Below are 15944 nucleotides of genomic sequence, written 5' to 3' on the forward strand. Positions count from 1 at the left end.
CTAAACAGGCACCCAGAGAGAGCACCATACTGTACTTTTACACAGATATTTGTAGGCTTTTTGTACCACACATCATGTTCTCCTACAGTTTCATATGGCTTAGAAATGAAGACAGATTTCAACTGGCTCATTTGAAAAACAGATATCAGTGAGCAATCCATCAATAAGAATGACAGAAATCATTAAGCCATATGTTTTCCTTCCAGCGTCCGTCTGACAGTAAGTGGCAACACACCTGCTGTCAGTTTTGGATAGTAGGCAAACAAAGCATTTATTTTCAAGTGCTATACTTTATTATGGTATTCCGCTGCCTACCACATTTATCTTAAAACTGTTGTTATAATCTTGCTATACTCATCATATGTGTCACACAACAAGCTTAAAGAATTCTTGAAATATTGTAGATTACATTACTAATCGGTAGATAGTGCGTAAAATTGCTATGGCACTCAGCTTGGAGCGCTAAGTGCCTCTGCCATGATGCTTGTACTACAAACTAGAGCAATTTATAAAATATGGGGGGAAAAGTGTATTTATTTTTAAGTGCATTGTATTGAGAAGAAAACAGCATTAGGAAAACTGCAATATAATCATTTCATTTTAAGTTCTGTGGAAAGACAGCTCAGTCTGCTTAATGGATTTGAAAAGATGACTTATTTTACTTACTTTTATAACCTGTTGAAAGATCAGTATGCTTTAAACACAAATTAAAATTGGGATAATTTGAATATTTACTTAGAAATATATTGAAACAGCATAGAAAATCTACACTGTGTCTACAGTCCCTGTAGGATTAGTAAATTCCTCTTTGAATAGTCAGTGGCATGTGCCGCAGCCTGAGGTGAAAGCACTTGAGCCGGTGAGGATAAAAGAGGGAGGAGAGGGGCAGGGAGGCAGGACAGGATAGCAGAGCAAGTGGCCACTGTTGGTGCAGACGCTGCAGGAGTTCACAATGGGGTCGGTAACAGCGTCCGGGCGTTTGGATGTTTTTGTCGTTTGCTTTCTTCTGCCCTCGTTTAACTCAGCAAACTGGATCATGGCAGAGACACCGGAGCTCCGGATTTTCCCCACCACCGGTAAACACAATTAGCGTTGTGAGAGAAGTCAGGTGGCCACAAGGGACAGTTTCCAGTAGAGAGTGATCAATTTACACACATTTTAGATTGGTTAAGTGCAGCTGTGAAGTGGGTGTTTGAAAGGACAGGTTCAGTTATAAAGGTTCAAATTTTTTATCTAGTAGTTAGAAGTAAAATGTAAATTTCTGCTGACTACTAAACTCTATATTAAATGTGGCATTAGCTTAAATTGAATTAAACAGGCTTCTCTTTAACTTTTTCTTAAAATGTTTTTAGATCTAATATCAGTAAATTAAGTCAGTAAGATGTGAAGTTGATGATCAACAGATCAAAGTCAGCAGTGCAGTAAAATTTTCTCATGATACAGCCTAACAAATAAAGATTTAAGGTGGTCAGCCCCAGTTTAGATTATTATATAGCATTTATTTTAGCTTGTCTAAGTGCTAAAAGTAAGGAGAATTGGGAATACGTTCAGTTAACTGTTTTACTTGAGTTAACATAAGAAGTAGACACATTCTTAGCGTTTATTTATAGCATAATTACATACACTATGATCAGCAGACATACACATGTTGTTTAGAGACGCTGCCAGCACGTTTATATTATTAAAACGGTTTTAGATCGTTCATATGACAAAGAATTCTCTCAATAAGTGTTAAAAAGTTTTAAAATGTGTTGTGATTGATTTTGTGTTTAACCTACAGACTCCCGGGTGTAGATGTGATAGACTTTACAGTCCAAACTTTTACTCTCTGTCTCTCTCCAGTGTATTTGCATTTAGTTGCCACAGCGACAGCAGTAGAAGTATAGTTAATGACCATCTGTATCTTCTTCCAGGGCTCGGGGTGAAGGAGCACTCACAGATTGTTGCTCACCACAATAGACTGCGCAGCCGGGTCAAACCCATGGCAGCTAACATGCAAAAAATGGTTTGTGGCACCTATTGTCTGTCTCCTCTGTGTGTTTTTGAATAGTGCCTTTGCTGTCACTGAGTTTAACATCACGCTTTTGTTAACAGTGTGGGCTCACGTAAACTAATCAGTGTGGGTAGACTGCCTGGTCTTCCTATGCAGCTCATGTTTTTCTCCTAATAAGGAACATTAGTCATTTGTTGTTGTTTCTCTTCCCATTCCTGTGTGAAAAACACTTAGCTGCAGGTTGTAAACTTAATTGTTATGCTTCTAACATTAAGTAAGCCTGCAGCTTCAGTCCCAAGGCCCAGAAAAACAGTAATTGTCATAAGTGTCAGTCACACTGATCAGGAATGTGTGAAGATATGAGGTAGCACGTCCGAGCTGAGTGCTCAATCAGCTAAGTGTGACTCTCCCATGACAGCATCTATAACTTAGGAGGACTCTTGAGGTTACTGAGGTCCCTGTGCATTTAAAGGACACGCTGAAGTGCAGAAAAGGCAGCTTTGATCAGTGGCCACAGTTGTTTCACTGAAAATAATTTGAATTCTTAAAAGTAAACTCACCAAATGACCACACAAACAGCAGGGTTTGGGGTCGAGCTGTCTTCCTTTGTAGTGCTGATAGTCTCGGCGGTGTGAAATAGTAGCGTTAGTGCACAATTTGTTCTGCTCTGCTGCAGGCTCACTGATAGCGTCAGAAATGAGAATGAGGCCAATATCAACTGGGTGTGTGCAAGTTTGTCAGGGTCACTAAGTTTATTTCTTAGACAACTAAAGTTAAGTAACTAAGCAACATTTTTCACTTGTCTCTTTATTCTAATGATCAACAGATAGGTCTATTGTAAACATGACAATAACAGCATGTTTCGAGAGAAACAATGAGTAATGTTTCTGAATGTGCAGCAAATTCTAAACAGCAGTGCTAAATTGTTTCCCTGTCTTACTCCATCAGTTGATACAGTGCTTATCTGCACAACTCTCTTGCATGTATGTGATTATGAGAGGTAATGAAGGATTATGAAACTCACTGTGTACTAGATACCCTTTGGGCCCAGTATGAGATTTGTGCCAGGGCAAACTGTCACTTTTTCATAGATTACATCCTCAAAGCCAGTCGTACAGACTGAGCCCCTTTTCTTCGACTGCTCTTCAGCCTCAGAGAACTGTTCGCAACTGATAAGGCAGTAATGAGAAAAAGAGGATGTGGATAATCACTTTGCATTCACAACTCTGGTTTTACAGGTAATTTCCCCATGAAAACCCTCAGAGAAGGCTTTGCCAAGCTGAAGAGGCATTATTAAAGAGCTTTACTGATAAACGTTAAAAGGCTCAAGGCTTCGCCTGTGTTTGCGAATATCTTAATATACTTTTTTTCTTCCCCCTCTCCCGCACAAGAATGAACCAGCAAGTATTATGGTGAGATTGTGTTGAAGTGATTATTATATGGTCCTTTAGGCTTTGCTTTCAGGATGAGATAAAATACCAATATTCCAAGAATGAATGATGCTCCTCCTTTTCTCACCCAGTGCCCTGTCGGCGGATTTTCTTTGAGCTCTTTAGGCTAAGAAGTATTGAGGTCATACCATCACTCAAAGAGGCCGATATTGAAGTTTAGTGGTCTCTTTTGATATGGAAATCATGACCTCTGTTTGTGAGATTTTATCTTACTAATCTCTCTCAGAACTATACCCAAGGGTCCAACGTGTTATTTTAATGTAGTTAGCTTCAGAGGGAACCATTTTCCTGAACTTTAGATGCAATTCCATTTTTTCTGTATTTTTACTGCTACTAAACACCTGAATATAACAGTTGTTGGCGCCACAAAGAAGGCTGAAATGCACAAATTGTTCATGCTGTTAGGCGCTGATACATAATGGCACACTTCAAAATGAAAGATATTACCCAGTGATCTAATAGCCCTCCGTCATCAAAGGCTTTGGCTGGCTGACATCAGAGAGCAGCGTGAATGATGAACTCAAGAGGCCTCAGCGTTTTGACACTACACAGCAGAGTTACACCAGGAAAACCTGTCTTGAAAATCCTGTCAGTCTGACATTTCAGACAGATTTGGATTTTCCATCTGTACTAATTATGAACAGAACAGAGGGACAGAAATACAAGCAGAAACAGGAATCTCTGTCATTTAGGCTAAAAAATGATTGTGGACATTTGAATCATTCTTCTTTGACCTAAAGTTCGTCAGGATTGTAGCTAACCATGGACTGTGCTCACTGAGTTCACGCCTCAACTCTTAACAAAGCCCTGTGATTGATTTGGGTAGTGCAGTCTTAGCAGTGCATGACATCAGAGAGCCAGCCAAGCAGACACATCGATATAAGATCCCTCACTCCTGTTCTGGTAGACATATTGCACACTGCTACTGCAAACTAATGGTTTTGCACCAGAATAACAAAGAGTTTTATGTATATCAGTGGACTGTTATACAGCACTTTATTTGAACACCCAAAGTGCTTTCTTACTGCACTCATTTACTCATTCACACAAGCGCTTTTATCAAATTTAGCATTCACACTCCAATAGATGCATCTGGGACAATTTGCATCTTGGCCAAAGATACTTTGATGTGCAAGCCAGGTATCAAATCACCAGACAACCTGCTCTATCTCCTGAACAACAGCCAGCCCAATATCAATAGTTCCAAAGTACATCATAATGGCTTTCACACGTGCACTTTAGCTCTTAACTGTTCTAGGTGCTTAAAAAGGGTATATGAGGGGCACATTTCTGACACATATTCTCAATATTAGCCGATCTTTAACTTGCCAGGTCCCTGGAATAAAGCCTGTCTGATGCCTAACTGTATGAGAACAGAGTCACTCTATAAAGGCAGTTATTCACTGAAACCCCACTGAGGATTTCTGGTACTGTTTTCTGCATCATGCTTAATCTGCAAAAAGACAACTTTTGTCCAATTCCTCTTATTCCAAAATTACAAAAAGGAAAGGGACAGAGCACCGATGCTAGTGATAGTAATAGAAGTAATAGAAGTCTCCTTAAAGCTAGAAAGTTATTGGTTCGAACTCACCAGCTACCTGGGGCCTTTATGTATTTTGCAATATGAATGGTAGTTAGTAAGTGCATAGAAGATAGTGAATGTGGCGTGTTGTGTAGAGTACTCCAGGAGAGTAGAACATTGCTATATAACAATCAGTCCATTTACCATGTAATTTTGATAGCTGACACTGGCTAGTCATTGTGTATAATTAACCTACTTTAGATGGCCTTGATATGCATCACTTTTTAAAAGACAAAGTAGTTTATTTGGAACTTTTGGTAGGAAATACTGACAATACTGATCAAGTCTGACATAAATATAAATAAATTATAAATATTATAATCTAATGCATCTTAGATTATAAGATGCATTAGATTATAAACAAAAAATCAGAGAAACACAGTGTAAACAAGACAAAGGGCCTGTTTGAGCTGCATTTTCTGATGACCCTCCTATGTTAGCCAGTTGCCTAGGACCATAGGACCATAAAAACAGAGACGAGATTGGAAGCATTAGCCTTTTATCTGTGTGTCTCTTTGTTTACTGTTGAAATTGAAACCCATGCCACTCTATTGCAGAATAATGGGGATGTTAATTTTCTATAGGACTGGAATGAGGAGTTGGCTACACTTGCAAAGGAGAGAGCCACATTGTGTCACAAAGAGCCTTTCCTTCAACACTCCTCGTCTTTCAGCCATATTGGCTGGAACACACATCTTTCTGTTGTTGGTGCTGCTTCATTTTCTGACATCATTGACTTCTGGTTCGAGGAAGGAAAAGATTTTCTCTACTCCAGCGGCCGATGTAAGGAAAATGCCACCTGTCAACACTATACCCAGGTATTCACCAGCATATACAAACCTTACACATGTTTATATGAAGTCCCACAGCTGCATACAGTTTCTGTTGCCTATAAAAATGCTGTTTTGTGTGTCCAAATCCTCTCTTGTCTTGTAGCTGGTCTGGGCTACTTCAAGCCAGGTGGGCTGTGCCAACCAACAGTGCTGGAGAAATGGAGAACTCTGGGAGATATTTGTCTGTGCATACTATCCTGGGTAACAGTTTGCTTTCCCAAAAAGCTAAATATTAAAAGTATTATTAGAAAACACAATTTTTTTGCTGCATATATTTTCATGTTTCAGGGGTAACTGGGAGGTAAATGGTCAACTGGTGATGCCGTATAAATCAGGGCTGTACTGCTCTCTCTGCACCTCCTCAATGTCTGGCTGTTTGAGACTGTGGGACCATGTAGGCGGACTATGTGGTAAGACAAACACACACACAAAATGTATTTATAGTTGTATTTTTTCAGTGACAGCAAACTTTCTTTAATATTTAATATGATCAGTTCCCAGTTGTTCATTTTGCGGCCTACATGTTTTTGTGTTTCTAATCAGAGATTCCAAAGAACCCATGTCGTATGAACTGTGGCGAACACGGCCATCTTAATATCTCCTCTTGCAAATGCAAGTGTGACCTCGGGCTCACTGGACGCTTCTGCCAGGGTACCAATTATCAACAGCTGATGTCATAAATATCATTCTCAGTGTGCTGTCCTTGTTTATCTTAATGTACAAAGAGAAAGCAAAGGCAAAAATGCTGCTGTTTTATTGTGTGTTTTTCAGTTCGGTGCAATGTGCAATGTGTGCACGGACATTTCAAAGAAGAGGGATGCTCTTGCTTGTGTGCTGTTGGCTATGGGGGTGCTGAGTGTGCAGGTAAGTGAAGTGTGCTTTAGTATGCAACAGTCTGCCACAAGAGTAAGGCCTCCTGCTTGATATTGTGCAGGTCTCAGTTGAACTGACTGATAATCTCTAAGCTGTCAAGTGATGGATTTCACTGGATGTCAGATGCTGACTTGTGGTATCAGTCAGCAAGATGTTAGCAACACATCTTTTAAGTCTTGTGAATTGTGAGTTGTGGTCTCCGTAGTTAAAATTAGTTTGTCCAGCTCACATGTGCCTGATCAAAATGAGATCTGGAGAATTTGGGGATCGAGTCTACACCTCAGATTCCTGTAAAGTTTCTCCATCTGTTCCTGAACATGTTTGTTACAGTGTTGCAAGGTTACTGTACTAAAAGTGATCGCTGGCACAAAGGGCTGTCTAAGGTGTGATAAAATATATATATATATATATATAGGAACAGCACCATAAAAATAAAACAAAGGCAAAACTAATAATAATAACAACAATAATAATAATAATGATAATGAAAATTAAATTTGATCTACTAGTTTAATTTCCTCTTCTTGGATCTTTTTAAGACAGCTTCCAAAGATGCTGCTATTCTTTGATCACTTCCTGGAAGTCCCATTCTGAGCATGTGCACTGTCCACTTTGCAGTTTCATCACAGACCTCAGACTTGTAAAGTCAGCAAAAATTAGCTTCTGTTTACGACTGATTTCATTTTATCTGATTTTATGTGGACAATCATTGGTGTTAATGAGAGCTTGATTGGATTTGCAAGGAGTTTTCAGTTTACGAGTCCACATGCAGCATCTCAAGTGATGAGCAAGGTTAGAAACACGTTAGTGGGTTAAAGGCTAATAGCGTTGGTAGGTTTAATAGGTTGTGCACCATGAATTTGTCCCCCAGGGTGAGACTGTCGTCACGGAGTTCCACTTTATTGTTGTGAGGTGTCTGACAGAGTACACTCAGTTAAGACCTGAAGTACAGAGTGTGCTTTATGGCCACACAAACACAGTATGCCCTCAGTGCCCTCCCTAGTTACAAGATTTGGTTCCTTGCACTTCCTGACAAGGAAAGGATAACCTATCTGACACATCAGATGAGTTAGAGCACAAAGACCCGTGTTAAAGGAGGCTTTCACTGAGAGATCTCATAATAGCAACTACACTGAAAGCAGCCGAGAGAAAAGTCGACCAAACCACAGGGTTTTTTTTAATCACACCTCGACATAATGTGCAACAAAGTTTAGGCTGGTTGTATGTGTTAATGAACATCCAGAGGACAATTAATGCCTGCAATACACACACACACACACACACACACACACACACACACACACACACACACACACACACACACACACACTGTTCACTGATATAAATGAAAGTGCAATTAATCATTTTTATCAAAAGCAACAGCTTTTTTAAAAATGTGACTTACATTTACATTTTAGGTGCTTTTAGATGGTGGACAGTCAGCGTGTACTACAGCCTGAAAGCCATGAATGTTTTACCCTTGTCAAAGTTCCTGAGATGCTCACTCTTTTTTCCAATTGTCCTGCTGCATTATAGAGCCAACAATTTGACATTTGCCAGTGGAATCAGACAAGAAAATCTTACTTAACCAGTTAGTGGTTTTAATATTGTCACTGACCAACGGTTCTTTATGTTTTTATATATCTAATCAAGTTTTGCTCTGAAACCAAGAAATGCTTTAATTCGTCCACATAGTCCACACACATAATGAGAAATGCCATCTGCTAATGACATGGTAAAGGATACTATAGTAGTTTATTGATGGTTTCATCATTGACCTTTAGAGGAGATATGAGGGGATTTTCTGTGATCTCATCAGGTAGACCAGTAGACACTTTAATACCTTAGTGTACATCTGTCACGGTCCTGGGTCCCCTGACCCAGCGTTTTTAGTTCTTTGTGATTTTTGTATTATTGTACTTGTGTGTGATTTATTCTATGGCTTCTAGTTTTGATCCCTTGCCCTTCATGTCTCTCTGTGTCCCCTCTGTTCTGTTTAATTGTGTGTCTTTGCATGTTTGAGTTTCTTGTTTTCTGTCACTCTGCATTGTGCATTATGTTCTCATGGTTGGTCTTTTGTTACTCCCTCTAGTCTAGTCTCTTGTGTTCCAAGCTGAGTATTTCCCTCTGTGTATTTTGGTTCTTAGACCTCTGCCTTATGGTTTGTCTCTGTGTTTCTTAGTTGCTGTCTCCACTGTGTCAAGTTCGCGTCTCTGTGTGATACTTCCTGTTTTACTTTGATGGTCCGTGTCTTATGTGAATGCGTCCTGCTTTGCTTGTCTCGTCAGTCCTGATTTCTCCCAGCTGTGCCCTCCTTCTGTGTCTCATTCCCCTCGTTACTTCCCAGTGTATTTAAGCCCTGTGTTTCTCTTTGTCAGTGTCGTAGTCTCCCTCATGGCTGTGTTTCCCTGTGTGTTAGTCATCCATGTTCCAGTTTAGTTTTCCATGCCATTCTGCAATAAAGCAGCTTTTTGAGTTTAATTTCATTGTCGTGAGTTTTGCGTTTGGGTCCTTCTCCTGCCTGTACACAGCCGAAACATGACAACATCACTTTATTTCTGAGAAACTGGCAGCCACTGAGTAAGGCAAGGCAAGGCAAGTTTATTTGTATAGCACAATTCAACAACAAGGTGATTCAAAGTGCTTTACAGAGACATTAGAAACAAGAACAAATAAAAAGCATGATTTAAAATTGATTAAAACAAGCAAATAAACTAATTAACTAATAAACAAACAAACAAACAAAACAGTATATAAAATCAAAACAGATAAAATCGAGTAAGGAAATTTGTGCTTGTTCCCAAGCATGTGTAAGCCTGTTCTGTCTGATTTGAAGTTGGTGGTCAGTGTTATTACTCTTCATTTTTAGTTTATGTGCTTGTGTCCCAACAGAGAAAGTGAAATTCCCATTTCAAAGTTGTGATCTCATCATAGATGGAAATTGCTTCATGGTGTCTTCTGATGTTGAGACCTACTATGGGGCTAAAAGTCACTGTCAGGTGTGTGTGCGCCTCACTAAGGAGCCTCATCGAGTTTTCTATAAAACAACATACAGAGACCAAGTTTAAACTTTTTCTTATGTAAACCATCAGGAACAAGGAGGCATTTTGGCTCAAATCCACAATCAGAAGGTTCAGGACATTCTGGCTTTTTATCTTAGTCAGCTGGAGACGAGCAACGAGCTCACCAGGAATGACTTTGAAACTGAAAACTTCTGGATAGGTACTCTTTTGTATTATAAATTAATATAAATGAAATATATCAGTTATATCTTTAACACTGAAAAACACTGACACTTTAACTTGCTGTTTTTTTTTATTTAGACATGCTATGGGTATGGATGTAGTTGAAATGGTGCATAGATAAAACAGCATGTTTTTACTCCACAGGCCTGACATATAAACCTCCAAAAGACTCATTTCGCTGGGACACAGGAGAGATTCCCAAATACTTCAGCTTTGCCTTTGGGCAGCCTGACAACCAAGGGTAAGAGACCCATTTAGAATGAGACATTAGCTACTGACAGACGGCCGAGGGAAATGGACCAAAACAAACAAAGCAATTCTCCTGAAAGGTGGAAAAATCTGCTTCTCTGTTTTGTTTTTTGGGGGGTGGGTTTGGACGTTTGTTTTCTTTTAATTTAGCCCCTCCCCCCTCTGTTTACTTTAGTTCTTTATTTTTATTTCAAATTAATTAATTAACCCAGTTTTTAACCAATAGAAAAAACAGTGATCTTAGTTGACATGCATCCCTCATTAATGCCACTAGATGTCTCTGTTTCCCTCTGTTTCCTTAACCTTTGTAATTATAATCACTTCTTTTGTCCATGCTCTCAGTAGCAGTGCATAATGCTAACCATTTCTGGTATCTATCACAAACCCTTCACATTAGTCCACTCACAGCTTCTCTTTTTCTTTACAGTTTTGGAAACTGTGTCGAGCTGCAGGCATCGAGTGGTTTCAACTGGAATGACCAGCGCTGTAAAACACTGAACAGATACATTTGCCAGCACGGTATGGATGAAAACCTAGATTAAATTTTTGCACAACTGGCTGCCTAAAAATATTGTAACAGAATTTCAGAAAAAATAAGACTTGACATTTTTTATTCAGAGATAAAGCTTAACCTGAGAGGAACACTTCTTTTTTTCTTCACTATGAAATCTTTGCACATTAATTTTACTCAAAAGCAACCGCTGTTTGTCCACAGATGATTTGCAAATGAGAATGTACTGTCCTCCTATGGCAGTCTTCATTTTGAAAGAGATCTGTGTGTCCTAAAACCTCAGTGCCTATAGTGCTATTATAAAAGGATTCACTACACTGACTACTTTGTAATTTGTACTCTTTTTTTTTTTTTGACATTTTAATACATTTAAGAGAGATTACTGTAATAAGATTAATGCTACGTTGCAGTTCAAGGACAGTGTTTTATCTTCTAAGCCACATGGTATAAGTGATCCTTTGACATAACGAAAAATAAATATTATATTTTAATATTAAAAAAATCTATATAAAGAGAGCTCAATAATAGTTTGTTTGTTTAGGTAGCAGAATGGACATCCCTTCATTTTTCCATTTAAAAATGGCCTCTTCTTTACAATTTTGGTTTCTGCTTCTTGTACATGCTGTGCTGCACTGTGTCGAGGCTTCACTGATGTTCAGTGAAGTGTAAAATATTAATCCAGTGTGTCCAGTAATGATGTGAAAACACAGAAATCTCCATGTGATCCCGCTCACACCTGCCTCTCAGTCTAAATCAATGGCACTCAGTGCTCACCATCAAGAAGCTCTGAGTAATCAATATTCCTCAGCTCCACAAAAGCCTTCAGTGTCTGAAAACACACACACACACACACATGCACTTACATTGATCATGAGAAATGAGATGGTGGCAGATGTTTAGTTTTGCCCACTTGAGTGTGTCTTTGCAAGTGTTTGCTGTGTAATCTATTGATTACTCACAGCTGAATGATGGATCTGCTCTGAATCTGGTCCTCGTTGCAGGGATGTGATTTTTTACAAACCACCTTTCTGTTTTTCCTTTGTGTACAATGTGTAAAACATGATTAGTAAATTGTGATCAAAGGAGAGCTTGCTGCTGAACTGTGTCTGTAGCAGATAGTCCTACATGGTTTTAACAAAGCTAAATTTATGGAAATATTCTTCCTCAATCAATAACGTTGTCACACTTCCTCTCAAAATAAAAGCAAAATTTCACTAAAGCAACAAAGAACTACAAGCATAAATTAAGCTGATTATAAGTGCACAGAGCCCTGCAGCCCATCAGACTAATTTCCAGACATTATTGCTGTGTTGTTTTAATTGGTAATAAAATGATAAGTGGATATCACACAGCCTGGAGCAGACACTAAGTTGTGTGTCTCCACAGTACCGCTTGTACTTGTGTCTATGTGTTTTTTTATGTATGAAAACGTATCCACAGTTTGAAACTCTTTCATGACTTAAACATTTATGACTTTACAATCATTTCTGAAGAGAACCGAAGGATAACTTGAGAATTATAACACAAATGCGACATTTTTTGTGTGAACAACAAGCAGAATCTCTTTTATATTTCATGTTTTTCTTTTAACAGATGCAGAGCATATTGCTCAGTGGGAGGACAGCAGGTGACCTGGATTTTTCAAAGGGGTGAAATACTGCAGGTGTGATTATTTTAAGATGCTGGGACAATAGCCACCAGTGTTGGTGAATGTTTTGCTTTTGTTGTAGTACTTTACTGTGCAAATCTCTTTAACTACCATTTTTACTGGGAGAGCAGGAAATACGTGTGATGCAGTGACTGTTTGACATATGTGTAAACATGCATGAAAATAGAGTATGTGAGGCAGAATTTGTTAATGAAAGTCAACATTCGCTGTGAACACCTTAATTCTTCAACACAGCCTGAACTCTCTTGGGTAGGCTTCCTTGTAATTTCTTTATGTAGTGTTCAGGAATAGTTCTCCAGGCTCTTAAAGGACATTTAAAGTTCTTTTTTGGACCTTGGCTGCCTTTTGTTCAGTTCTCTGTCAAGATGATCCCACACTGCTTCAATAATGTTGAGGTCCAGGGGAGGTCCTGGAGAGGATAATACATGATCGGACAGGACTGAAAAAGGCACCAGTGTTCATGCACTTTCAGACCTTCAAAAAAACAACAAAAACAACAACAAAAAAAAAACAACAACTGGAGAGCTTATGCTCAAAACCACTGGCTCCTTTGAAGCAAAATAAAAGAAATAAGGGGGTGCTTAAAATTTTTCCACAATACTGTACATGGATTCGGTTAGGTTTAGATGTGCTTTAAATAATTTACAAGTATTTTACAATGAAATGGCTTTATGCCACAGCTGGAATGAAAAGTCTCACATGCATCAGTGCACTTTTTAAAATATCTTCTTCCTCACCTGTCCTGGAAACTCATGTGTTCAGCCAACATTAAAGCAAATTTGAGTTTGAGTTCTGTTCATCTCACTTACAGAAATCAGGCATATTTATTTAGGTGGTCACTTTGATCCAAGCTACGGCATCTTGGTACGTTTTGGATCTGCATGGATTGTTTTTAAGCAAACATCAATGATTCACTATCTCCCGAGGAAGACCTTCACAGCTTTGGTCATCCCCTAAATTCTAAACATAACCACGAGGTTGACATTTCTTGCCATAGTTTGATTTAATTTAGAGTTTAATTCTTGGTTACTCTTTGTTTCTTTGTTACCTTTGTTGAATTTTGAAAGGATTTCTTTACTTGTTTGTTTTTGTTGCTCTTACCTCTGTTTGCTGTGTCTTAATTCTTCCCACCTGTGATTAATCGGTCCTGTGTGTGTGTGTGTGTGTGTGTGTGTGTGTGTGTGTGTGTGTGTGTGTGTGTGTGTGTGTGTGTGTGTGTGTGTGTGTGTGTGTGTGGTCTTTTCCCCTGCCTGCTTCTGTGAGTCTCTTCTAATTATTTCTCTGGGTGTGTTTTTTAAATTATTTTTATTCTTCATGTTTTTTTCCTTGTTTTGTTGGATTTTAATGTGACTCCACGCTGTCTGTATCTTGGGCCACTTGGGTGCTAAATGTTAAAAAAGCAAATAATAATTTTAAAATGTTGTCACTTTTAGAAAAAATATATATAGATAGACACAGTTATAATGGTTTCAGATAGTGAATTCAAATGGTCTCTTCTAGAGCACCAACATGGGGTACTTATATCCTGATATACGTGGCCAGCTGTGTATGTAAGCACCTGTCAAACTCATCACCATCAGAATGAAGATGTTTAGGAAATATGAGGACCTTTTCGTCATTCAAATACTTGTTTGAAGTTGAGACTTGCTTTTTACGGTTCAGGTTAAACATGCTCTACCTCAACTTTAGCTTAAAGTACGATGGAAGTTTAGAGACTCGAAGGAAAGACAAAGGTTTGGGAGAAAGATTGCATTTGGGAAATGAACGGCCTCACAGGCATAACCATGCAAATGAGTGTGTGTGATTTAAATGTGGATCGGGTCAGTGAGCTTTTAATGGGGACTCTAAGGTCTGACATCACGATGGCTTTTGAATTAGCAGAGGAAGATACTGCTGGATGGTAAATAATACACTCAGATGGAAGAATGGGATCAGTGCTGCAATATAACTGGGTCAAATCAGCCTGCAGTGAATTAATGCGAATAAGCACACAGGGTTAAATAGTTACAAATGTCCTTAAGCTTTCAATTTCTACTTTATATATTTTATATATTCTCTCTGCAAGTATGCAGCACATCCAGTTTTACATACACATGATACAGACAATCACAGCCCTAATCCTGCTAGTATACCTGTACCTATAGCTAATGCTCCAACACAGACATTTAAGGGTTAAAGAAGTGTTTAGCTGTAGCGGTTAAAGTTGGTATTTAAAGAGTCATTGTTTCAGTGATGACATGAAAAAAGTCGTTGCCTCTGAAAAGATAACATGAGTGCAGAGAAATATTCAGCCACACTGTGTGCCATCAGTGAGACGTGCTGTCCAATAAACTTTTTTTTTTTTTTTTGCTGATGTGTTGGTTTACATCTCTGACAGTCTTTCTAAGCAGAGTGTGAGTCCTGAATGTGCCTGCGTCTGTCTGAGAGCGTGCTCAGTATGTGTGAATCTTTGCCTCATGCTTGTTGCTCGCGCAGCTTCCTGCTGGTCTCATGGTGCCCCCTGATAAGCTGGTGCTGCAGAGGGTTTCAGAATGGTGCTAGTGGCAGTGGAATTAGCTTCCATTGTTATGATAATGACAGTGATACTCGTGCCCCTTCCAACTCAGACCAGCCATTGTATGGAAACAGGAATGCAATTTCTCCGGCAGCGGCAACCGACAATCCTCTATGAGAGTGAAAGGTCCCTAAATGACTCTCTATTCAGGCGAGGCTAAGGGGCCAGCAGCCAATTAAAGTGGGAGCAGAAGAACAGTGCCATCCCGAAGACCTGAGGCTCTCTAAACACACACATTAAGCAATACTGAGACACACACATTAGATTCTGTATTTTCTTTTTGACAAAGAACATCTAATCCTCATTTTTTCCTCACAAACCTGATTCTTTCTGGGGTACAGACAGTTTGCACTATATAACTCAAGAGGTTTATTGAGCACAGTGTGTACACAGACTCAGGAACACACGTTACTGATTTGAAAGTGCCTCAATATTGAAGTTGGGAAATTGTGGGACAGAGTTCCAGAGCAAAGTGGAGACACTCTCCCAACACTACCCATCACCGTTAAATTGTTCGGCAGTGCTTACGGTATCAGACAGTCTCCTCTGGCAGCTCAGGCTGAGTCACGATGGAGTACGAAGAGTTTCGAAAGTGTGAGCGGTGAGTTAAGTGCATGTGTGCTGTTGGGATCTATGAGCCTTAAGCTCATCAAAAGCCCGCTGGGCCAGATACATTTCTTTTAATACAATACAACTAATACTGCCCATCACTCCTCTGACAATTACTCAAAGAGTCTCCCAGAGAAAACAATGAACTTGAAAGTTTCATTTATTCTACGGCCACCTTTAGCCCCAAACTGTTTCTCTGCTCATTTGAACTGCCACTGCATAAACATCTTGTCCCCATCTAAAGTTATACGTGTTTAGCCATCTGAAAACTTTTTGTAATAACTGTTAATATGAAATCAATCCTCATATACTGCTTATAGCTACTCCAGCCTTATTAATTATTAGGTTTTAAATGCACAGTGCGGTGTCCATATT

The 15944-nt window shown here is 39.1% G+C and overlaps 1 protein-coding gene across 3 annotated transcripts; it reads left to right on the forward strand.

Moving 5' to 3' along the window:
* The first annotated feature begins 894 nt into the window (after positions 1-894).
* LOC308398326 (C-type lectin domain family 18 member A-like) lies at positions 895-14683 on the forward strand. 3 transcript variants are annotated; one of them, XM_080884896.1, is made up of 12 exons: positions 895-1076; positions 1914-2005; positions 5611-5844; positions 5963-6060; positions 6148-6269; positions 6403-6510; positions 6631-6723; positions 9667-9731; positions 9825-9954; positions 10122-10218; positions 10654-10745; positions 12331-14681. In XM_080884896.1, exons 1-12 carry the CDS (start codon positions 953-955, stop codon positions 12366-12368), a joined length of 1293 nt encoding a protein of 430 aa, XP_080741022.1. In that variant the 5' UTR covers positions 895-952; the 3' UTR covers positions 12369-14681. The 3 variants fall into 3 exon arrangements, with proteins under 3 accessions (XP_080741022.1, XP_080741021.1, XP_080741023.1); XM_080884895.1 differs by having other exon boundaries at positions 9625-9731; positions 12331-14679; XM_080884897.1 differs by lacking the exons at positions 9667-9731; positions 9825-9954 and having other exon boundaries at positions 12331-14683.
* Positions 14684-15944: the final 1261 nt, after the last annotated feature.

The sequence above is a fragment of the Rhamphochromis sp. 'chilingali' genome, assembly GCF_963969265.1.
Source record: "Rhamphochromis sp. 'chilingali' genome assembly, chromosome: 6".
NCBI classification, from domain to species: domain Eukaryota; kingdom Metazoa; phylum Chordata; class Actinopteri; order Cichliformes; family Cichlidae; genus Rhamphochromis; species Rhamphochromis sp. 'chilingali'.

Excerpts from the sequence above, each read along its gene's own strand:
- LOC308398326 (XM_080884895.1), top strand. The coding sequence starts at position 953 with ATGGGGTCGGTAACAGCGTCCGGGCGTTTGGATGTTTTTGTCGTTTGC. Across the intron at positions 1,077-1,913 it reads CCGGATTTTCCCCACCACCG|GGCTCGGGGTGAAGGAGCAC; the intron begins GTAAACACAATT and ends ATCTTCTTCCAG. Across the intron at positions 9,955-10,121 it reads AACTGAAAACTTCTGGATAG|GCCTGACATATAAACCTCCA; the intron begins GTACTCTTTTGT and ends TTTACTCCACAG.